This window comes from Ictalurus punctatus, chromosome 11 (assembly GCF_001660625.3).
Source record: "Ictalurus punctatus breed USDA103 chromosome 11, Coco_2.0, whole genome shotgun sequence".
NCBI classification, from domain to species: Eukaryota; Metazoa; Chordata; class Actinopteri; order Siluriformes; family Ictaluridae; genus Ictalurus; species Ictalurus punctatus.
In genome coordinates this window covers 5,725,346-5,750,282 of record NC_030426.2, presented here as the reverse complement: position 1 = coordinate 5,750,282, position 24,937 = coordinate 5,725,346, and the positions used below count along the sequence as shown (strand labels likewise).

The following is a 24,937-nucleotide window of genomic DNA, read 5'->3' as shown; positions in this document are numbered from 1 at the left end:
AACTATACAATATTTCAGAATTAATGCACAAATCAACCTTGACATTATTAGCTTTAAATAAAATTATACAGCATAGAGTGTTCATTAAATTTTGAAACGTAGATATTTAATGGGACAGTGGCGAAGCACCAAATTAACTTTCTTCTTCTTTTAAAACATACATTACATTTGGCATTACTTACCATTATAGAATGTGTTTAAATTCTTCTTAAATGCTATTTCTATTATATCCTTGCAAACAGCAACTGTTTCTTAACAAATAATTTCTAGTAACTGATCACCTATTGTAAAATTAGGGCTATGTTAAATTATCCCAGCTTCACAGCCTTATTTCAGCATAGCTATTTGCTTGATATTTAAAACTATATTAATTTGTTAGTCAGTTGTCAATTTTGGATGATGGTAAATGATAAATAATGAAAATTTTAAAACCTTTACACAAATCCAACTACATGTTGGTTCTACAATCAATAATCTTTAAAATCAGTATTAATTTCACTGCCATACATCTTGGTCTCACTCAAGCTATTTTTTTCAACCGGTCCTGAAAATAGTTTTTTGGGCTATTTGATTAATTTTATACTGAGCGAAATTGCCAAATAATCAGCTTGCTAGTTCGTTTATGTAGCCTTTACACTATACCATATCAAGTCATGGAAGATGGTTACATTATTATTTTGTCTATTTGAACAATTTCAACAGATTTGTTCCAAAAGAAGCTATAAGTACAACTGAATCGGATATAACTATATCAAAGATATTAAAAACTATTTAACCAAGTAGGATAGAAATTCCCCTATAAAACAGTTCCCAATCCCCTATAAAACAGCACACAGAACAAACTCACCTTGTCAGAAGACATTTCTTGGTATAGACTTTATCTATATAAGTAATTATGTCCACAAGCTCTGCAGTTGTGTTAGGCCTATAAAATGTTGTTGGTACAAAAAGTGGAAACTAATCTAGAGATGAGAGAGTGTAGTGCTCTACTCAATGAATTAACATCAGCAGAAAGTTGCTAAGAGGATTTTCCTGCAGACCCATCTGCTGTTCTACCACGTCAACTTGACACACCAAATTAGGAGGAAGGGAGGGCTTTATAGCTCTAAAAATCTGAATAAGACCTCTTCTGTTCTTTTACATTCCATCGTGCTGCTACGTTGACCTAAATTTCCCCTACGGGGGATTAATAAAAGTATATCTTATCTTACTGTATCTTTTTTTAATCATGAATATTTATCAGTCATATAAAGGTGAAAATGTGGAACATGTTGGACATTCTTCAACAGGCGCATTAGAGACGGAATTCAACTGCCCTGACGGTCTCAAATTTTATCATCACTACAACACATCAATATAAGTTCACATGTATTTTAAGGTATACGTATCCTAAACTGATGATGATATTTAATATTTTGTGACAAAAATACTCACCTGTTGCTGTGTCTTTGTGTCATTGTGGAGTCTAAAAAAGTATCAAATATATAATATATATAAAATTTAAGATATGAATTATGCGTGAGCTATAGTTCAAAATGTAATAAATCTGCCCAAAAAAGTCCAGTGGTATAAACGAAATTACTGGCAATGAAAGTACATTGTGTTTTGTGTACTCACATATTTTGTACAATTGGTAAACCCATTCTACACAATCTACATTAGACACATAATGTTTGGTTGTATTGAAGGAAAATGCTTTCCAGTAGAAATGCATCAGGTAAACAGTAGTCCTAGTAGAAAAGCTTACATCCCGATCGCATGTAACCTAACTGCTTATTAAGACGTTTTAAAAATTGTGCCAGATTGAGTTGTATTTAATAAAGCTGGCTGAAGGTATAAGGTCTCTTTCTGGTTTGTGTATTAACAGAAGTATGAAACAGCTATATTGTAGCGTGGATGTAAGCAGCAGCAGCAGCAGCAGAAGAAATCGAGAATTTGAGGAGGTAACTAGTAATATGGCATATAATGGTGAAGAACCGAGTGAACACTCACGTTTTCTCAGTCCACACTTCTCTCAGGATCTCTTTCTGTAGCGGCATAGTCACTGTGGAGGGGAGAGATCATAGAACTGCAGTTATCTACAACAGTGGCATAGGAGTTAACAACAACAAAAATCAGTTGGTGTTAGTAACAGCATATTTTGGCAGAACATTCACATGATGTAAGCGTTATTTACATCCAAGAAAGCTTTCACACATTATTTCGTGACCAAAATCATTATAGAACAGCAAAATGTCACCAAAACAACAACAACAACAAGCACACACACACACAAAAACAAACAAACACTTACAACCTCAGCCGAAAGTGTTCAATCTCATATGTAGGCAAATGCGTGGTTTAATTTCCAAGTGTCCACTCTGCTATTCCAGAAACTGAAATATCACAATTTTGGCTGCCCATTCGCCATTCGAAAGCGCCCAGACCACTAATAGGATTTCCCCCAGAAGCCAAAGACCCCACCTCCCCTATACAAAGCACCCTCCCCTTGCAAGATCCTAATACACACTGCCCCTAAACATTAAGCTCATGGTATGTTTTGCTGTATTCGGAAAGTTCTGCTCTCAACCATTAGTTGACAATAGTAATAATGTTAGAAAGACTACAGAAGACAGGCAGTTCTTAGTGTTAGCATAAGATGGCACTATTCTGCAATTTACAAGTGCTCCTAACTCCAAGGCCTACTTATATTTCTCAACAGCCACACACCACTTGGCAGATATCCTGTGGAGGGCATTGAATTCTATACAGTTTAGGGAATAGTCAAGTTCTTAAAGAGATACTACAGCCACAGAGGGGAAACGATGTTTTGATGTTGCCTGTTTTTGTGTTTTCACTTGTGAACAATGTAACACAGTATACATTTTCCTCTTCAGGGGGTATTTAGGTGGGAAAACACAGAAAAACATATTCAAAATGAAAATCTCTTGTTCCTTGGGGTTTGGGGAAAGAAAAAGAATGTGTATGTGACAAAATATTTCAAATGTCGATTTCAATTTGAAATGTTTGTGAAACCAGTTTTTTAAAAAAAAATCATACACTGAAAACGTACTCAAAGCAGAAATTATTAAATTATTTTTTTAAAAATTCTGTCTTCGTCTAAGCCTTTAACTTAACTCTGCAGTGTAAAATCATGAAAGCAGGAAAGTCAGGCAAATACACACACACACACACACACACACACACACACACACACACAGAGTGAAAGACAGAGAGAGAGAGAGACAGAGAGAGACAGAGAGAGAGAGATAAATGCATGCTAATAGCTGGATGCTGCTGGTATCCAGGGCAAAAAGCAAACACTAAGAGGGCAGGAAGAGCCTGATGTTTGCTTGAACTATGAGTGCTGAAGTAGCATGACTGTAAGGACATGAACTCACAACACTGTACAAATCACAGTCGGAGAGACACTTGCACACAAACTCCTATCTCAGGAAACACAAACAATGAGGACAACCCAGGGAGGTGTAGGGCAAAAAAATACATACACACTCCTAAGGGGGGCAATGATGCCTCGGTGTGTCTCTGGCTCAAACATTAGTTGTGTCTTACAATAAAATACAAACAATGCCAGGAGGTTTGCGTCTCACTGTAAATAAACCCAGCAGGTCAAGGCCAAGCCTATTGAGACCAGGGAAGCCCACAGGATAAAAGAAAATACTGTTGGTGTGTGCTCCTTCTTACACAATGTCCCAGCTTCCTCACAGGAAAATAGCTCGGGTACAACAGAACCAAAACTTAAAGACTGTCTAGAATATGTAAGGACTCCAGGGAGCTATATGTTTGTGTGTGTTGAAGGCCATGCCTGTGTAACATATGTTAGCATGCCTTAAAAGAGAACGAGCCAGTGTGAAATTGTTTACTGTCACAGACACACCACTTGACCTGATTTGCCGCCGCAGCCAAACCATAATGACAGTGGTCTCAGTGCAGACGTGGGATGAACTTTTACATTGCCTGTGTCCTGGGTTCGGCAAAAATGGATCCAAAAGATTTAATTGTATTCCTGCCACTTGAACGTTTTAAAGCATGTGACAATATTTACATGAGTTTCATAATATTTTTAAAAATAATATTCATGATAACAATTGCAGCATTTCATAATAATTGCTGACAATCATGTGTAGATACAATTATTGAGGTAGTAAACATGAACTGACTGACACAGAACACAGGTACTGAAAGAAAACTTTAGGAACCAGGTCTTAGATATATCGTGTTGTAAATGTACAGTACTGTGCAGTGGTCAAGAAAATTTGTAAACAAAAGCTGCTTTCAAAATAATCAAATGAAAAGTTCAATATATCAAATAAATTTCAACCAATCGTTCGAAAAAATCATATTTAATTCAATATTTAATGTGACCACCATTTGAATTGCCATGCACCAGTCTTACAGTTGCAATCAAAATTATTCAACCCCCATTGCAAATCAGGTTTACTGTCAAAATTTACAGACTTTCAGCTGTTTGCAATGAACAAATCAAAGAAAAGCAATTGAAATATCTCAAGACAATGAATGCTTCTAGTGGTTTCCTCAAATTCAACTGAAAATGCAACTTATAATGACTTCTCCAGTCTCAAAATTATTCAACCAGATTTCTGAGAAGGCAGGTTGTGAAAAACCTTCGAATGACTGCAAAAGACCAGCAGCAAGACTTTGGTGGCATCAGGCACTGAGGTTTCAGTGAGCACAGTAAGGTGTGTACTAAACGCAGAAGGTTTCCATGCCAGAACTCCAAAATTTGACTCAAAATCATATAAATAAGCCACAGAACTTTTGAGATTCTGTTCTGTGGAGCGATGAAACAAAACTTTTTGGCACAATGGATCAGCAGTATGTCTGGAGGAAGAAGAATGAAGAAAGAACACAGTCTCCAGTCAAGCATGGTGGTGGCTCAGTGATGCTCTGGGGCTGCTTTGCATCCTCTGGTACTGGAAACCTGCAGCATGTGGAAGGCGAGATGGATTCCTTGAAGTATCAGGAAATCCTAGGAGAAAACGTCATTCCGTCTGTGAGGAAGCTGAAGTTTGGGTGTCACTGGACCATCCAACAGGACAATGATCCCAAGCATACCACAAATTCCACCAAGACGTGGTTGCAGAAGAAGTCCTGGAAGATTATACAGGGCCATCACTGTCACCTGACTTGATCTCCATAGAAAATCTCTGGTGGGATTTGAAGAAGGCGGTTGCAGCACGCAAAGCCAAGAATATTACTGAACTGGAGGCCATCGCTCATGAGGAATGGGCTAAGATTCCTCAGGAACGCTGCCAGAAGCTGGTGTCTGGCTATGCATCTCGTTTGCAGCAGATCATAACAGCAAAAGGGTGTTCTGCTATAATACTAAAGATGCTTGCCATGAAGGGGTTGAATAATTTTGAGACTGGAGAAATCATTATAAGTTGCACGTTAAGTTGAATTTGGGGAAACCACTTGAAGCATTCGTTGTGTTGAACTATTTCAATTGCTTTTCCTTGATTTGTTCATTGCAAACAGATGAAAGTCTGTAAATTTTGACAATAAACCTGATTTGCAATGGGGGTTGAATCATTTTGATTGCAACTATAGATACACTGTTGTGCAGTTGAATTGCCTGGTAGTTTGAAAATAAAATCTCCGTTTTTCAATCTTGATCTATCCTGTTTTGGCGAGCCTGTGCCCACTGTAGCCTCAGATTCCTGTTCTTGACAGAAATAAAACCCAGTGTGGTCTTCCTCTGTTGTAGCTCATCTACCATGTTGTGCAATCTGAGTGTTGTGCAATCTGGGATGTGTTTCTGCTCACCTCAGCTGTAAAGAGTGGTTATTGGAGTTAACATGTCCTTCCTGTTGGCTTGAATCAGTCTGGTCATCCTTCTCTGACCTCTCTGATCAATATGGTCAAGGATGGATTCCCTTTTGTGTCTGGTTTCTTCCTCATGTTGTACCTCTATGTATAACATCTAGTCATTCAATTCAAATACCCTTCATCACCGATGTTGAATTCTTATGCATTTTTTTCTGGTTGTATCTGTGTCATAAATTGTGATACTGTTGTTAACCATGTTACTTTTACCTACTTTTATTTTGGTAATACTATGAAATTATGAAAATATTAGATCATGGGACAAATGATATATATAATTTATTATATAATTTTTCAAGTTAATAGCATCAATATTCAAGATAACAACTGACTTGCTTTCTTTGATGTAACACTAAACCAAACTCTGATCAGCGAACTTTTTCTCTGTATTCTGATATGATGCAAGGCTGTCACTAATACAAACAGGAAAATTAAAGGTTAACTCAACCGGTTGTGTCAGTTATCACTCACCTCAAATGACTCTGCCAATGATCATGTGATAGCACTTCAGGGAAGTCCTGACATGATAATCGTATTATTGTTGCAGCTATGGGGGAAAGAAAAAAAAATATCTGTGTGATCCTTGTGATTAGATATGGCGACGAAACCCTTGCATAAAACCTGTTTTTTGTTCATTTTAATGAAATGGGAAGAAACCCTTTTAAGGCCAATGTAAAAACACGGCTGCACTTTGACGGAAACCACAAGACACAACCACATGCTTGGGGCAGGTTGCCATAACCTGCATTACAATGCAATGACATATTTGTAGTTAGTACTGCACTATACTTCTGTCTGGAGTTAAAAATGCAAATAAAGGAAAATCCTGGGAGAAATAAATTGACAAAACAATGGGTCAACAGGTCAGTGAGTTCACCTAACTCCTAAATTTCAAATTTCTGTTAAACTAAACACAGACCAAACAACTTGCTTATGCAGTATGTGTCATGGTGGTATGTAAAGAGACAATATCAGCTGCTTGTTTATACTGTTTTAAAAAACACTGCTGCATTTCCTGAAGAATGTTTCTCTGTTCATTATTATTATTTTAAAGCTCATAATAATGGTTATTCTATAATACAGCTTCATTTAACCTCTCTTTGAGCTTACTGCATTGTTGTGCATGCAGCATTGTGAAATGACTCACAGGCCTCCCAAAGACTGAAACGTGGCCTAAGCAAATCTTTGCCAAAGCACACACTGTAGTGCTATGTGATTCAAAGGAAGTACCTTGAGATTTTGCGATAAAATTGAGTGAAGAATAAAATTTATTTTTCCAAAATCCATAAATGGTTCTGAAAATAAAATTCATGTAGCCAATTCAGTTCATGTGCAGAAACACGTACAGACACATTTACCCTGATCATCAGACATTTCTGCCAACATACATAGTCAACATTTTTTTTCAGTAAATATATTTCAAATTTAAAAATTAAAAAATATTTAAAATTATATGAGGTTATTCACATGAAATTTTCACCAGACATCAGTATTAGCTCAAGAAATCTGCAAATATAAAGAATTCACAACATTAAAGTCCATAAATAAATGAATGACAGGAAAAAGTATTGAACGTGCTAAGAAAAAGCAGTTTGCATAGGCAAGGTAAGGTGTCATATCACAGCAAACCAGTGACTACATTTCCCATCCTGCACTGCGGCCTACAAACATGGCCGCCATGGACTGCAATTCCCAGAACACTCATTCATTCTAAATCACTGCATCCAATTTCACACACTCACTCCACAAAATGAAGAGACTGTTTTCTAACAGTGTCTTTGCGAAGTATTAGTGTTACCACTGTACCAAGTGATTATACCCTGTTCCTCATTTTGTTTCATGGTTCTTGATCTTATTCTCGTTTCTCTTTCTTAATTCTAGACTTGCCCTGTTTATGCCTGTTTGCCAATCACCTGCCCCATTGCTTGTTTCTTGACCTTGCTATTGTCTTGTGTTTTGGATTTGTCTGCCTGTCTCATTAAACTGCCATGTCTCATTAAACTCTTACCTGCATTTGCATCCATCCTACCTTCATTACAAGGAAAACGTGACAGAATTCTTCGCCTATAACATGGAAGCAGCAGGAAAGAGGAGAAGACGTCACGCTAGGGAAACCAAGAAAACCGTCCCAGCTGTGGATTCTATCCAGACTGTCGTAAATCTCCCAGAGCTGTATGATGGATCATACAGATCTATTTTGCAAGCCTAGCGGACCCCAAGCCCAGTAAGAGTCAATGGCTAAGGTTCCTGTTGTCCCGGTTTTTTGGCCCAGCATGCCAGTGGGTGCAGCGTCTAGTGGCCATGGGATCCTATTCGTCAGTTCAGAATCCTGGGCCGTCCTGGAGGATCTTTTGGGGAAGGCCTGCCTCAGAGATAAACCTGATTGCCGTTCACCACCTATTATGAGCAGGCGAACTGGGTGACCTCCCCCCCAAAGCTCCTGCCTAAGACCCACTATGTGATCTCCTCTACAGAGCTCCAGCCAGAGGTCAATGTGGCGACCTCATCTCCAGAGCTCCAACCTGAGACCCATGAGGTGGTCTCACCTGCCGAGCTCCAGTCAGAGGTCAACGTGGTAACTTCCTCTCCAGAGCTCCAACCTGAGACCCATGAGGTGGTCTCACCCGCCAAGCTCCAGCCGGAGGTCAACATGGCGACCTCCTCCCCAGAGCTCCAGAATGAGATCCATGAGGTAGTCTCATATACAGAGCTCCTGGTAGAGGTCAACGAGGTGACCTCCCAAGCCACATTCCTGTTCAAGGTTGAAGAGACGGCCTCCCTAGCCAAGTTCATTTACGAGGTCGAAGAGAACACCTCTCAAGCCAAGTTTCTGTCCGAGGTCAAAGAGAACACCTCTCAAGCCAAGTTTCTGTCCGAGGTCAAAGAGAACACCTCTCAAGCCAAGGTCCTGTCTGAGTTCAAAGAGACGACCTTTCAAGCCAAGTTCTTGTTCGATGTCGAAGAGACGGCCTCCCAAGCCAAGTTCATGTCCGAGTTCAAGGAGACGACCTTTCAAGCAAAGTTCCTGTCCCAGGTCGAATAGATGGCCAACCCAAGCTCTGCTCATGCCAAGATCCTTTCACGGGTCAAAGAGACGGCCAACCCAAGCTCTGGTCACGCCAAGTTCCTGTCCCATGTCGAAGAGACGGCCAAACCAAGCTCTGCTCACATCAAGTTCCTCTCCCAGGTCGAAGCAGACATCACGACCAACCATGTTCTGCTCATGCCTGAAGCCAACGTCAAGAACAACCAGGTCCTGATCACGCCTGAAGCCTACAACCAACCAAGTTCTGATCACACCTGGGTCTGCTGATACAGACAACCAGTTTCTGCTCACACCTGAAACTGACGTCATGACCAACCAAGTAATGCTCAAGCCAGAGTCTGTTGACATGACCAACTAAGTTCTTCTCATGCCTGAAGCCGACGTCACAACCACCCGGATTCTGCTCACGCCTGAAGCCGACGTCATGACCAACCAAGTTATGCTCATACCAGAATCTGCTGACATGGACAACCAAGCTCTGCTCACATCCGAGTTTGCTGAAATGGACAACCAAGTCCTCATGCCCAAAACCGACGTCACGACCAACCAGGTTCTGCTCACGCCTGAAGCCGACGTCATGACCAACCAGGTTCTGCTCACGCCTGAAGCCGACGTCATGACCAATCAGGCCCTGCTCAAGCCTGAAGCTGACGTCATGACCAACCAGGTTCTGCTCACACTTGAAGCTGATGTCAGGACCAACCAAGTTCTAATCACGCCCGAGCCTGCTGACACGGACAACCAAGTCCTCATGCCTGAAACCGACATCACGACCAACCAAGTTCTAATCACGCCCGAGCCTGCTGACACGGACAACCAAGTCATCATGCCTGAAACCGACAACACGACCAACCAAGTTCTAATCACGCCCGAGCCTGCTGACACGGACAACCAAGTCCTCATGCCTGAAACCGACGTCACGACTAACCAGGTTCTGCTCACACCTGAAGCTAACGTCATGAACAACTAGGTCCTGATCACGCCTGAAGCCGATGCAAGGAACAACCAAGTTCTCCTCATGCCTGAAACTGACGTCATGACCGAAACCAACGTCATGACCAACGAGGTTCGGCTCACACCTGATGTCAACGTCACGACCAACCAGGCCCTGTTCACGCCTGAAGCTGACATCATGACCAACCTGGTTCTGCTCACACCTGAAGATGACGTCAGGACCAACCAAGTTCTGAACACGCCCGAGCCTGCTGACACGGACAACCAAGTTTTGCTCATGCCCGAGTCTACTGATGCGGACAACCATGTTCTGATCACGCCTGAGTCTGCTGACAAGGACAACCAAGTTCTGATCAAGCCCGAGTCTGCTGACACCAATAGCCAAGTTCTGCTCATGCCCGTCTGTTGACACAGCCAACCAAGTTCAGCCTGCAGAGTCGAAGGAGGACGATGCTCTGCTTTCCTGCTCCGCTGAGGATGACGCTCTGCCTTCCTGCTCAGCTGAGGATACCGCTGAGTCTCCCAGTTCATGTGAGGACATTTTGCCCAGAGGGCCAGGAACACCGGGGGAAGGAGTGTATTTTGAAGCGCCCTTGGGGGGGTTCTGTCATATCACAGCAAAACAGTGACTACATTTCCCATCCTGCACTGTGGGCTACAAACATGGCCGCAATGGACTGAAATTCCCAGAACACTCATTCATTCTAATCACGCACACCTGCATCCAATTTCACACACTCACTCCACAGTATAAAGAGACTGTTTTCTAACAATGTCTTTGCAAATTATTAGTGTTACCACTGTACCAAGCGATTATACCCTGTTCCTCATTTTGTTTCATGGTTCTTGATCTTATTCTCGTTTCTCATTCTCCATTTTATCCTTGCCCTGTTTATGCCTGTTTGCCAATCGCCTGACCCTTTGCCAATTTCTTGACCTCGCTATTGTATCGTGTTTTGGATTTGTCTGCCTGTCTCTCATTAAACTTTTACCTGCATTTGCATCCGTCCTACCTTCATTACGAGGAAAATGTGACAAAAAGAACTAGCTGAAATCTGTAAGTAGTTAGAAAGTAATTACATCTGCTATCTGTTTAATTAATATCAGCTGGGTTAGTAAGTTGATGGTCTATAAAAAGGCTTTTCATTACCAAGGTGTCACATAAACATCTCATGATGGGTAAAAGCAAAGAGCTCTCCCAAGACCTTCACAACCTTATTGTTGTGAAACACATTGACGGAATCGGATACGGACATATTTCAAACTTCTGAACCTTCCAGTAAGCACCATTGGGACCATTTTTCGCAAGTGGAAGCAACATCACTCCATCATCAACCAGCCATGCACAGGAGTTCCTCGCAAGATTTCTGATCAGGAAGTCAGAAGAATAGTCAGAAGAGTAGCCCAAAAGCCAAGGACCACTGGGAAAGAGCTCCAGAAACACTTGGACGCAGCAGGTACCATCGTCACAGAAAAAAACAATAGGCAATGCACTCCACCGCCATGGCCTCTATGCACGCTCACCCCGCAAGACTAAGTTTGCTACAACTCATTTGGACAAGCCTATGAAACACTGGGAGAGTGTAGTCTGGTCAGACAAGAGCAAAATTGAACTTTTTAGCTGTCATACTATACACCATGTTTGGAGAAGAAATGTCACTGCATATCACCCTAAAAACACTATACCAGTAGTGAAGTTTGGAGATGGAAGCATCATGGTGTGGGGCTGTTTTTCATCGCATGGTACAGGCAGACTTCATATAATAGAAGGAATGATGAATGAAGCCCTTTACCGGAAGATTCTTGAGAAGAATCTGCTGCCATCCACCGGGATGATGAAGATGAGACGTGGGTGGACCTTCCAGCAGGACAACGATCCAAAGCATACCTCAAAGGAAACTCTTGATTGGTTTCAGAGAAAGAAAATCAAGGCGGTAGAATGGGGTAGCATTTCTGGCTCACAGCTTGTGGGTTTTTGGTTCAATGCTGAGATCAGTTCACTGTCTGTGCAGTGTTCTCCCTGTGACAATGTAGGTTTCCTCCAGGTCCCCTCCAGGTTCTTCAGTTTTCTCCCAACTCCCAAATAAGTGTGTGAATGTACATGTACGTGTGCATGGTGCCCTGTGATGGACTGGCATCCCAATCAGGATGTGATCCTGGCATATGCTAAATGTAAATGTCTAACTCATATCTTGCACTCTGAGAACTACCGCAAACCGCCTCCCTTTATTCAAATGAACATTCATTGCATGCAGTATGAACTCAACACAGGTTGCTGATGACCAGAATTTACATAAGATTATATAAGAGAATGAAATTGCAAATTGTGTGATTGTGTTTTTGGCATTTCTGTTGAGCTATGCTACAACCATGAAAGTATTTTGTGGACAATTTTCAAAAGCAATTGCAAACTGTATTTGCAGTTGCATTTCCTAATTGTGGTTGCATAAATTGTGACATAATGCAAATGAAAATGCAAATCGTGTATTACCGTTTGAGTTTTCATTTACACAAACATACAGTGTCTGCCAAATTTCAAATGGAAACACACGCAAAGTCCATTTACAATTGCATTTCCCATGTCTAATAAGTTATGATCCTGTCCTATCAAAATAGCAATAGCAATTACCCCATTTGCTATTTCACTTCCTCAGGGTCACATACGGAGCTTGACAAAATTTCAAACGGAATATCAAATCCCTTTGCATTTGCATTTCTGATGCCCTGCACAGAAACCTGTCAATCAGTGTTAGGGGTGGGAGTATACTTTGGGGCGTGTTTGTATTTGGAAGGTCAGTCACAGTTGACCACATTTTTGAGCACTTTGGGGTCGTACACACCCATAATAAAGCATCAGCTGTTTTGTTAGGATTTCATTTAACTGTAACAAATTGCCCATAAAACTAGCCAGTTTCCACAAGTAAGCACTACAGCAAAAATAGATTCGGCGTCGAAACGATTGCGGCACTGCTGCTTCTGCTCTGCTCCAGCTACGCACTGCTCGCCACCTCAGCATGCAGTGTGAATGCGCAAACCTGTTAACATGGGCGAAAAAAAAAAAAAAATAATTAAAAAAAAAAAAAAAAAAACACTGCAGCTTCTCCTCTGCTCACACATTCAGCGTGGAAAAGGCTTTAGTCTCATGGAAGTTGGCTTTTAAACAACTTTTCACCTCACAGATTTATTGTATAGAATAAGCAGCATGTTTTGCATAGAAACAGGACCGTATTTAAAAAAAACATCTGTTGAGAAGAATAGAATTTTCATTTAAAATTTTATTGCGGATTCACTTAGTTATGAAAATTTTACCATGGATAAGAATGTTGATGTAACACGTTTTGAGATTTCAAGGGTAATTAATGGCATATCACTTCACCTTCCTCTTCTTCTCAAATCTTCAAAACAATATTCAACTTTAAAGGAATAACCACCTCGCAGATTTAACCATTATCTTTAAATAAAGCATTGGCACAATCATCTGTACAGCAGATTTTCCTTCTTGGCCATCGACTGTGACTGACGTCACTTCCAAATACAAACACACCCCATAGTATACTCCCACCCACAACACTGACTGACAGGTTTCTGTGCAAGGCATCAGAAATACAAATGCAATGAGATTTGATATTCTGTTTGAATTTTGTCAAGCTCCGTATGTGACCCCGTGGAAGTGAAATAGCAAATGGGGTAATTACTATTGATATGACAGGTATTGTGATTGCTATTTTGATATGACAGGATTATAACTCGTAAGACATGATAAGTGCAACTGCAAATGGGACTTTGCGGTGCCATTTGAAATTTGGCAGACACTGTACGTTAGTGTAAACGATAACTCAAACGGTAATACACGATTTGCATTTTCATTGTCACAATTTATGCGTCCACAATTAGGAAACGCAATTGCAAATACAGTTTGCAATTGCTTTTGAAAATTGTCCACAAAATACTTCCATATACAACAAATTCCTCTTTGTTTGTGTTAAAATGCCCAATTTCATTTGAATGTGACATAGATGATGCTGTGAAACACTGATGTTACTCAGACCGTGAGAAAATGGCATCTGAGTAAAAGATCTTGCACCCTCCAGGCTTTTGGTCCCAACAGGACCCATGGCTTTCAATGATGCGGTGGAGAGGGGACATTAGAACATGTCCAGATTGTTTCTCTTGCCCTTTTCTAACCTCCCAAAATCCAGTCATTAAATGTCATTAAGGCAGTAAGAGCCATTTGTAGAGGCAACACAGCAGAAGGCAGGACTATTAGTCCATCAGGGCCAATTTACAGTCTATGCGCCTGCTTAGATGAGCTCACAGGTGAAGCATGCAGAGAATGGTAAAGCTATAGCTATGGTTCCTGTGAGTTTAGTAAAGCTGCCAAAACACAAACTCATTAACTTTTCAAATGAATAATAAACGCAACCAGAAGGTACAGTGAAACACAATACAGTGGTGCTTGAAAGTTTGTGAACCCTTTAGAGTTTTATACATTTCTGCATAAATATGACCTAAAACATCATAAGATTTTCACACAAGTCCTAAAAGTAGAAAAAGATAACCCAATTAAACAAATGAAACAAAATATTATACTTGGTCATTTATTTATTGAGGAAAATGACTGAATATTACGTATCTTTGAGTAGCAAAAGTATGTGAATCTTTGTTTTCAGTATCTGGTGTGACCCCCCCTGTGCAGCAATAACTGCAACTAAACGTTTCCGCTGAGTGTTGATTAGTATCGCACACTGGCTTGGAGGTGCATTTGGAGGTGAATTTTAGCCCATTCCTCAGTACAGAACAGCTTCAACTCTGTGATGTTGGTGGGTTTCCTCAGATGAACTGCTTGCTTCAGGTCCTTCCACAACATTTCTATTGAATTAAGGTCAGGACTTTGACTTGGCCATTCCAAAACATTCATTTTATTCTTCTTTAGTCACTCTTTGTTAGAATGACTTGTGTGTTCACAAACTTCCATGCACCACTGTATGTAGCAAATTGTGCTGTGTATCTTTTTTTTAGCAACATATAAAGCAAGCATATTAATTGTTTCACAATATACAATGGAGTGAAGTAGTTACTTCTTGTCAAACACAACATCCCCTCCTCTCCAGCAGTCTGGCTTATGCAAAGTGTGCTTAATATGAGAGCGTCTACTTCAGTTTACATATGGTGAACATAGCATAGGCTGAAACTTAGTACATCTGGGTATGCATCAGGAGTAGTGTGACACCTTTCACATGCTTTGCATGTGTGGTTAAAGAGGTAAGTGGGCGATGGCTGAGTGTGTGCAGATACGTGTGTGTGTGTGTGTGTGTGTGTGTGTATTGGTGCAATCTTGGTTAGAGCAGGACAGTGTCCTGAGTTGACACCTGCCAACCACACGGCTGTGCAAACAAGCAACAGGTGGCCTCTCCCAGGGCAGACAGTTGACAACGTTACAACAGATAACATATTGCTTTTACTTGTTCTAGAATGACGCACATTTTAAAACAGATAAAGAGTTTAGTAGATAAGTATGCACTGTCAAATGATATAAACAGTAGGTTCAAAAACCATCATAAATAATAATTGGCAGTGTTCAATGCTAAAATTTTAGATGATCAAACACTTTTCAGAAACCAGCTATACAAACCTCACAATGTAATTGCTTTATACTGAAGTTTCATCTGTGAAAGAAAGCAGAAGGAAGAAGGAAAGCAGAATAGTCTGTGCGGGGGGGGGGGGGGGGGGGGGGGGAGGTGTGTGCATAGAACAGTCTTGGCTGCTCTCTTTTCCTCTCTGCTTCAACCCTAGAGTAGTTGCAGCTGGCACATATGCCCCTCTCCAAATACCCGTGTGTATTGATGGGAACCCCTCTACCCCCGGTAGGTTCACCCCCACTCTGACAATCTCTGGGTGCTTTAGAAACAGTCAGCGCTCTTCTTGAAATGCTGCCAACAGGGGCTGGCCCTAAGCCGGTGCAGCTGAAACTTTTACAAGCTCCCTGCTTGCAAAGGCAGGAAGGCAATGAGATAGTGAGAGATTTCTGAAGGCAGTCTCTCTCTCTCTCTCAGTCTCGGTCTCTGTCTCTCTCTCTCTCTCTCTCTCAGTCTGCTACCGCTGCTGCCTCTGTTGTCCTCATTTCTATTAACCATAACAGACTGTTGGAGTAGACTACTGTTAACTCTGGAAAGGCTTTTCCGCTGTATTTTTTTTTTTTTTTTTGCGATGGGGGTAGTGTGTATACGTGTTGGCTGCAGAGGGGAGGAGCTGAGGAGTACAGTGGGGAGAGCAAAATAAATGAACATACAACAAAAGCGAGCGAAGGGGGCCGTGACATCACACACTGAGCTGTCCTGGACAATGCCTGAGATGAGAACGAGGGACGGCAAGCACAGCACTTGGCTAGGAAACTCTTTTTATTTCTCTCTCTCAACACCTTTGGCCCAGGAAGAGGGCAAAGTACACCTTTTTGGCAGTCACACTGGAATATTTCGGTGACACTTCTCTCTCTTGGCCGACTGGCCGCCTGGGCTCTGAGCCCCTTTTCTCGCCACAGCTGAACAGGATTCATCACAGGAACAACTTACTCTTCCAAGTCACTATTTAACATTCTTGCAAACTCAGCTTATTGGGGTCCTAGCCAAAAAGAGGCCAAAAGTCCAGGACTGTGGACTGGCGGATAATCTTTCACCTACAAAAGTTGTACATTTGGATTGTTTTGTAATTTTTTTCCAAAAGATCTTTTCCCCGCCAAAAGATTTCTTTCCAAAGTTAGAGCCTGTGATGCTGCAGATGTTCTAACCAAGAGAAAATTTTACCATTATGTCTAAGAGGGCACGAACGTAATAGGGAAATTCACACAAAAAGCACAGGCAACGCCAGGGCAGCTAAAGAGGCTGCAATGACTTCTGTAGAAGGGGAACAGAGAGGCATGTACTACCTGGGACGAATGCCAAATGCTGACAAAAGACTTCACTGCACTCCCTCTCTCTCTGGGAGAAATCATAGTTCTTAATTCTAAGGGTGGCTTAAATCACTGGCATTATCTCTTAATATGAACCTGCTCCTAGAACAGAAGCCAAAGCTTGTGTAAGTATACTGATATGATTCTCTTCATAGTTTTGATTTCACAACAAACATGTGCTCTTTTTTCCTTTCTTGGCAACTGTCATTGGTCATAAAGTGCTCATGGTGGGATGTGTCAAGATATGTTGTTTTGCTGATTTTGGAGGGAATCCATTCTCCCTCCACGCCTCAGGGCCCTGGCAGGCGAACGCCGCGTAGTATTCAAGATGAAATGGTGAAGGGAATCCTACTTTCCCTGGCAACTCTTGCAAAGGCATAAATTCAGTTGTTCTCTTCTACCCAAAAGTTAGCACATGCTCCAAAAGTATTTCTACTTTAAATTATTTTTTCTTCCCTTCTCACGCTGCTGTGACCTCATGCTGTCTCTTTCCCATTAGTTTCTTGGCATCATGGTCGTAGTGGGCAGGGAGATAGGAGGGCATGGCTGCAGAGTGTTACTGCTGGCTCGGTTAGTTTTTCTCGTTTTATTATTTTTCTCTGTTTGCTTTTGTCAGCGAATTATCAAAACACAGAAATAACCTTTTATCTCCCTCTTCTTTTACCTCCTCCTTCCCTGCCTTACCACCCGCCCATCGTGCTCCTTAGCCCTTGGGCCGAGTCGCTTTGCCGTCCTCCAGAATTCATACTCAGGTATTTCCCACTTTTCCTTCAGTTTGGACACTGTTTTCCTGACATTTAACTTTCTGCTCTCTCACAAATGTTTAATTTTTCTCCTTTTTGTGCTCATTCTCGCTTCCTTTCATCCTCGTTGTCCGCCTGCACACGTGTCTGCCTTCCCTCCGTCGCCATTGCTACCATATCCACCATTATGATGCGTTCCGATTTAAGAATTATTCTCTAGTAACATGCCATACTGTTAGAAATATTCTAATCGTAATTAAGAAGTGAAGACTCTGCACCGTCTGATACTGACTGCAATTTCATCAGATTTCATCCATGTCTGTATTCATGTATTCACAGCAAGGCTGAGCTCAATCATTCCATACAACTTGTTTGTATGATGGCGGTCAACAAAGAAATTCACAAAGCTGAGGTAAATGAACGTATATAGTTTACTGTAAAAGCGACAAAATTCATTTTGTGTGTAGTCACTAATCGCACTGCGGAGATCTTAAAAACAAACAGTAAGTGGCTTTTCACTTATAAACAACAATGCTGATAGCATAAATGTAAAAAGACATTATATATATATACACACACACTATGCATTATATAACTAGTAACTAATATTGTAGAATTGAATATGTAAAGAGCGGAATTAGCTCTGCTAATGCAACAGGCAGCTTTGGAAAACAATAGTACTGATCTATTCTTTAATATTATCTAAACAGTAGTTTGTTTTTGAACTCACTAATCATGCGTACAAAAATGTAGAGTTTATCATTCGAGGCATATATACAGAAAATACAATATTTTGTTATGTATGCATAAGCCCTTAATTTCACATATATTTCAATCATAGAAATTTCTATTCATATTTCAGATAGGTCTGCTGGATTTGTTTAATGTATGGTTTTTGAGAAAAAGTGGCTGTTCAGTACTTATGCCAGCATACTGATTACAAGTACGTTCTATACAGCACATAACAGGAATAACAACTTTATGCAGTTTTTCTATAGAATAAAAAGGATCAGTCTTCCAACCATTACAATACGAACACAAAGCGGAGGGAAAAAAATGGGCGTATAATGTTGTCTAAAAAATGGAGATGGAGAGAGCAGGAGAGATAAAGGGCGGGGTGACAGGCAGAAAATGAGAAGGATTTCCCCTCCCCTCTGCTATCCTCAGATGAACTTGTCGTGTTACTTCATGATATTTTCTTTCAGGCCTGCCATCTCTACTTCCTGCTATTTTTGTGTCCCCTCCTCCCCCTCCCTCTTTCTTTCTGCCTCTGCCTTTGACTATTAGTTAACCAGGAATAAAGTCACACTTCCTTCATCAGGAAACACATTTCAGCTATGGAGTTGTTTTAAAGGGCACTGAATAATACGCTTGACTTTTCTGTTTTTTTTACTATTTGGAAAGATTTCTAAAACCTGGCTACGTATTCATGATGTGTCTAGCTGAAACTTTTATAGGTGTTTGTAATGGTTCCAATAGGACCTTCTGGACTTTCATGTTTCCTGAACAGATATAACATTACCGATTATTTTCGGAGACAAGAATACGACTTCTGTGAAGGGTCTGATGTCTAATCTGACACCACAGAATAACATTGACAAAACTTAATTTACAACTTTTGCCCATGTGCCAAATGAACTGTTTTACTACAGCAAAAGAAGAAACTAGGCTTGATAGCTGCTTTTCTTTGTTGCACCACTATCAGCATGATAAGAGATGAACTTGGAGACCTCCGCACACACAGGACAGAGTCAAACTAAGTCTGCAGAAGGCAGGCTTCCTGTTTAGAGATGCTATTTTTGTGTGCAGGGCGGTTTCCCTGTTACTGCTGAATGATAGAAAGACTAACAAAAAATAGCCCTTGTAATATTATGGCATTGTCAAAGTAGTTTAATATGTAGATTAATATGTTTATTTGGAAATATATTACTGGATTGCTAAATTAGCATCCATATTTATTTTGTCACCGCAAAATCAGTGCTCGGAGTTAGAATGGAGAGGCACCAGGTTTGTTTAAAAGTAAAAAAAAAAAAAAAAAAAAAAAAAAGTATATGTATGTATGTATGTATGTGTGTATATATATATATATATATATATATACACATACACACACATACATACATATGTGTGTATATATATATATATATATATATATATATATATATATATATATATATATATATATATATATATATATATATAATAAAATGTCAACGGTGAAGCATCCTTCAATTCAATTAATGTTGGAAATATTAAGAAAGAACCTTGAACAATTTGTTTGCACAGTAAAAAGCTGCAGAATAATAATATCCAAATAATAGCCTTACACTTCCAAGTTGTTACATTTTATTTTATGTGCATTTTAAGCCAATATTATAGAATAGGCGCAAAAAGATTTCACACACAAATAAATGAGAAGTTAAATATCCATTTGAATATAATTTCAATTATTAACATATATTCTCTCACCAACGTTTATGCTGACATAGGCAGTACTGTGTGCAGTGATGCATGGACTTCAGTGACATGCATCATAAAAACAACAACAACAAAAAATCATTCTTTGGCAAAGAAATAAAAAAAAAAGAAGGCTACATCAAAACACTGCACAGACTGGACCTCAAATTTGCATTAAATGCATTATACTCCTTAAGAAGACAGTAAGGTGATACCGTGACATTGTTTCCTGTATTATTAAAGTCCACTTTGCACTTGAGGAGTAAAGACCTTAAAAACTGGTTCTTAAATGGTGATCGCTTATGGGCAAAATACCAAGTTTACAGGTTCTGCCAAATTATTTTAAATCTGCATTCTGCCGCAGATTATCTTCTGCACAATCTTCCTTGACAGGAGTTAAAGCAGTTTTCAAAATGGACTGATTTTGATATTTGCATTTTATATTCCAGACTTGATACCATTCACCATCGAACTGACTCAACATCTCAATTAAGAGGTTTCTATTTGTCCTCCTCAAGCACCACCCCCACACTCATGCTGTTCTTTCCACCCTATCGAGTAGAGGGCCGCCTTTTCCTCCGGCCAACTGCCATGCCAAAACATTTCAATCACTGCCCCCATTAATTAGGCCAAAGAAGAATTTTGCATGTTAATGAGCTACCATGGTGCTTTTCACTGTCTCTGGTTCACATGCTAATTTATGCAAAGTGACAGGGCAACTGCCCTACCCCTCCTTGCATGCCAGTCAATTGTTTGGACTGCTCCCATGACCCTTGTCTGCCACCCTCTTTGGGCACAACTTCATGCCAGAGCTTGGTATTGTCTAACTGCCTCAGCTGCCACTGCAGACACCAAGTTATTATGAGATCCAGGGTTTGTTTAAAATAATAGCAAATGATCAGATCTGCAGATATATCTGATCATACAAGATCAGAGTTAAAATAACTTCAGAGTATTAATGATTACCAACATGAAATCTGCATATTACAAAAGTAAAGACAGAATTTTAACTTTTTGACATTGTATTATTGTTATTATTTTTTCATTTACACTTGAAATGGCAAATATATTGTAAATCGCGCATAATGTTTGGATTGAATAAACACTTTTGCAGGTATTAGAGGTTCTCTCTCATCAGAGCCAAGCTATCTAAAATGGCAGCAGGACAGCCATTTTGTTTGGGTCCATATTTTAACTTCCTCTATGCTGACTACTAACTATCAATACAAGATATTTTGTGTACCACAGTCTGTTAAACAACAGGCTTCTGCAGGTTTCAAAGGAGCAGGTTTTGCAGAAAATTGGCACTATTTCCTGGCACAGATTACTTCTGCTACGTGCCATTCACTGAATGCCAGTTCAGAGTTATGGATAAGGTTTACACAAAATTATCATGTGTTCCATCAAGGCTGTGATATGTCGGCTGAATATTTTGTAATGAATTTTTCTTATCCAACCACTGATTACTGTTTATGAGTTTAGATGAAGGGCATGACCTGCTCACTGAGGAATGATCATGGCTGATGAATAAGATTTCACCACATTTTTTGAACCTAGACCAAGGTTTCTAAAACCAAACCAAAAGGACAGACAGGGAAAAAAAAAAAAAAAATAGTTTCCTCAAGGTAATACTCTGGATAACTGTTACCTCTAACAGGAGTGCCATTTAGATGCAAGATCACACTCTTTACCTGACTTTAAGCCAAAGATTGCTGTGATATCGCTAATCCTTTTAATCTTTATTTCTTTTTTCTCACATGTTTAACAAAATTCGGTGGTTTTAATGAATCAAAAAGGACTTCAGACCTCATTTTTCCTGCTAGTCAGAAAATCTATTTAATGGGTGCTAATGTTTACATCATACATTAATTTGAAAGCACAAGCAACTCATGGACCTAGCTTTCCAGTTATTTGTTGCAAACAGCTAAAATGTCCCAGAATGCATCACAATATTACTCTAATTTACTCTATACTCATCACACAGAGTGTTATTGTATAATTCTGATGTTAAAAAAAAAAAAAAAAAAAAAAAAACCTAAGCAAAAAACAAATCAATAATTAAGCTACATAACTCATTTGTACTGCGTATCTGTTGGCGAAAAGATGTATACATGGTATTGTGGATGGAAGTTCCATTATACTTTATAAACAATTTTTGTGGGGAAATCTGACAAACGAATGCCAATGTACTACATTAATGAATATATAAATGTAAAATGACAAAAGTATCTATGAACAAAATATTTACATTTTGCATGCTTAAGAACGCTTTAAGAATAATTTACAGGATAAACTGTTGTTGGAGAATGTGGGGACAGGGCAGGGATGGTTTTGGGCCACATACTATGGCGAATGGAACCTGACAAAAGTATTCTCTCTCTTTTCTATATATATATATATATATATATATATATATATATATATATATATATATATAAATTGACATTTTTTGTTTATTTTTACGTTTTGAACTTGCTAGGGGTAAGAATTTCTCATGAAAACATAATTTTAAATTACAGGTTACTACAGTTTATAAATATATTTTTTGAAATTTTATGCAAGTAGAACCATAACATATAAAAAAAATTAGATTTTATGTAAATTAGGGAAGCATCTGCAATTCCCACAGAAAAGCAGACCCTTTCAGAATGCTCAAACAAATAAAAGTTTTTATGTTCTACTCAAATAGCTAATTTTCAAGAGTGATGTTAAACACTTGATACCTTATGCTTAGAGTAACTATTTAGTTAACGTTCTAGCTAGTTAGGCCATGTTAACATTAATTCAATTCTATTCTATTTGTATAGCGCTTTTTACAATAGACATTGTCTCAAAGCAGCTTTACAGAAACATATAAACATGGCATACAGACTTTGAATGTACGAATTTATCCCAATTGAATATGCCGGTGGCGACATTAGATTTTAGAATTTAGCTATTTAAGTAGAACATAAAAACTTGCACTTAAGTCATTATGGTTTGTATATTCTGTTTTGAACTCTGACATGTCTCTTCACTTCACATGGATGTGAGCATGGCAGATGACTGTGGCTAAATGCTGGTAGACACTTGATCTGCAAGTGTTTACTTTTTCCTTGCAATTCCAGATGCTTCACCTAGAGCCTAGTTTACATACATTTTGCATAGTAAAGCTTTAAGTGTATCAGACATTTGGTTAGGATTTAGAGTTTAAAATCTGAAAACTGTAACCCTTAATTTCAAATGATATATTTTCTAAATAAATAACTGACAAAATTTATTTAAAAAAAAAAAAAAAAGATTAAATATGCCACAGGAAAATGAATTTAATTTAGAATGACATATATAATTAAACTACAGGAAATTCATATGCAAGTACTTTTAATAGCTTCCGAGGTGCATAAGGTATGGACAGTCAGGGATGAAGACAGATTTTCATTCCCTCGTGAAGAAATGTACACTAGCAGCATTTGTGTATTGGGACCAGCAAAACTAGAAAACAAGAAATACATGGATATATTTTTGTGACAGAAAATGTGCAAACTTTCCTTTGAAATAAATATGTCACAACTCTGTTAAGAGGCATGATACATTTCTAAAGTTACCATTATATTTCTTTGAATGTAGTGTGCCTTATTGGCACCCTGTCCAGGGTGTACCCCGCCTTGTGCCCGATGCTTCCTGGGATAGGCTCCAGGTTTCCCCGGGACCCTGAAAAGCATAAAGCGGTATAGAAGATGGATGGATGGATGGTAGTGTTTATAATACTCATTTATAATAAGAACAAGAAAAAAAATTGTAGCATGATTATTATTATTTGTAGATTATTATGCTATATGTGTAACTGTCTTTCCCCAAACTCTTGTTGCAAATGCAGCTTAGGTGTGAAAGCTACTGTCCTTAAGGCTGAGGTAGTAGATTGAATAGTTGTGGGGTAGTAATCCTCCCTCTGAGATAACTATACAATCTACTGTCTTTCCTAAGGAGACAGTCTGATCAACCTCCTGCTCGTCCAGATGCTCGTGACATCATGGTGATTCGACACCGACGCATGAAGCTTTATGTTGGAGTTGGTTTCATTGACAGTTTTTCTGTAATATATGTTGTGTTTTAAAATTCAACATAGAACTTCTGGAGCCCTATACACCTGGTTATGTGTTTCCACAAGATGAGGTAGTAGGTTGTATAGTTTGTGGGAAACATCACATCCTATTGAGGTGAGAACTATACAGTCTATTGCCTTCCTTGTGAGACACAACAACATGTGGAGAAAGTGCAGGAGGTGTTCCTCAGCAGTTCCCCATAGCTCTACATAGCAGCCAACAAAAGGAGTAGTCTACTTATCCATAGTATTTTAACTTAAACTTTTACCCCCACCATATTAAAATACATTGATCTTACTACAGATCATTCACTGCAGTGTTGATGGTGTGTAATTGTTTTGGTTTTTTCCCCAGCACATTTTAAAAATAAATGTTGAAAATAATGTGGTAAGACTGTCGGCATCTTATTACTAGCATTTCACATAATTAAGTCCTCTTCAACCATTTAGTGATTTTGGTTTTGGTTCTCTATGCATCTTACCTATAACCTGAAATGCAGAAGAATAACATCACTTCTGTATTTGGTGTGGCTGTTCTTTGTATCACTGTTTATTTGCAGTGCAGGTCATGTTGCAGTTCCTTTCTTATGTTTACTTGGTTGCCATTTCCTAGCATGGATAAACCGTGCCATTTATGCTCCATTTATCCTTGGAATCTTGAACAAATACACTACTGGATTAATTGCTGGACATGTTAACTGTGACAGCAGAACACAGTGACATTTGACTATAAAATGTAGGAAGCCAATTGAGAGCATAGAGAACCAAAACCAGAAGCAATGAACCAGCCTGTGCTCTTTTTTAGTAATAAGACCTACATTTGCTCAAATGTGCCTTCTAGTGGTTAAGATGTACCAGTAAAG

General features: G+C 39.4%; 1 protein-coding gene and 1 long non-coding RNA gene across 17 annotated transcripts in view; one reads left to right on the top strand and one right to left on the bottom strand.

Moving 5' to 3' along the window:
• The window catches only part of LOC108272075 (TUB like protein 1), a 41,615-nt gene that overhangs the window by 7,579 nt on the left and 9,099 nt on the right, over positions 1-24,937 (bottom strand). For 2 of the 9 annotated variants that reach the window (XR_001813986.3, XR_006983269.2), the window contains 2 exons: positions 23,578-23,683; positions 23,288-23,464 (listed from right to left, as the gene is read on the bottom strand). Coding sequence is in view for 6 of the 9 variants with exons in the window: in XM_053683633.1 (XP_053539608.1) it covers positions 1,435-1,465; positions 1,993-2,039 (78 nt within the window). In the remaining 3 variants the exon portion in view is untranslated. Of the gene's footprint in view, positions 1-1,434; positions 1,466-1,992; positions 2,046-2,293; positions 2,423-5,787; positions 6,247-6,318; positions 6,480-23,287; positions 23,465-23,577; positions 23,684-24,937 lie in introns of those variants that run through there. The other 7 variants (XM_053683633.1, XM_017480229.3, XM_017480233.3 and 4 more) reach the window with 7 other exon arrangements.
• LOC108272076 (uncharacterized) lies at positions 15,604-24,458 on the top strand. Of its 8 annotated transcripts, none has more exons than XR_008397207.1 (6): positions 15,826-16,918; positions 17,088-17,200; positions 17,293-17,363; positions 17,501-17,545; positions 17,876-17,948; positions 20,443-22,154. It is a non-coding gene; the product is annotated as an uncharacterized LOC108272076 (long non-coding RNA). The 8 variants fall into 8 exon arrangements; XR_008397205.1 differs by lacking the exons at positions 17,088-17,200; positions 20,443-22,154 and adding exons at positions 23,600-23,724; positions 23,957-24,458 and having other exon boundaries at positions 15,830-16,918; XR_008397202.1 differs by lacking the exons at positions 15,826-16,918; positions 17,088-17,200; positions 20,443-22,154 and adding exons at positions 15,612-15,711; positions 23,600-23,827.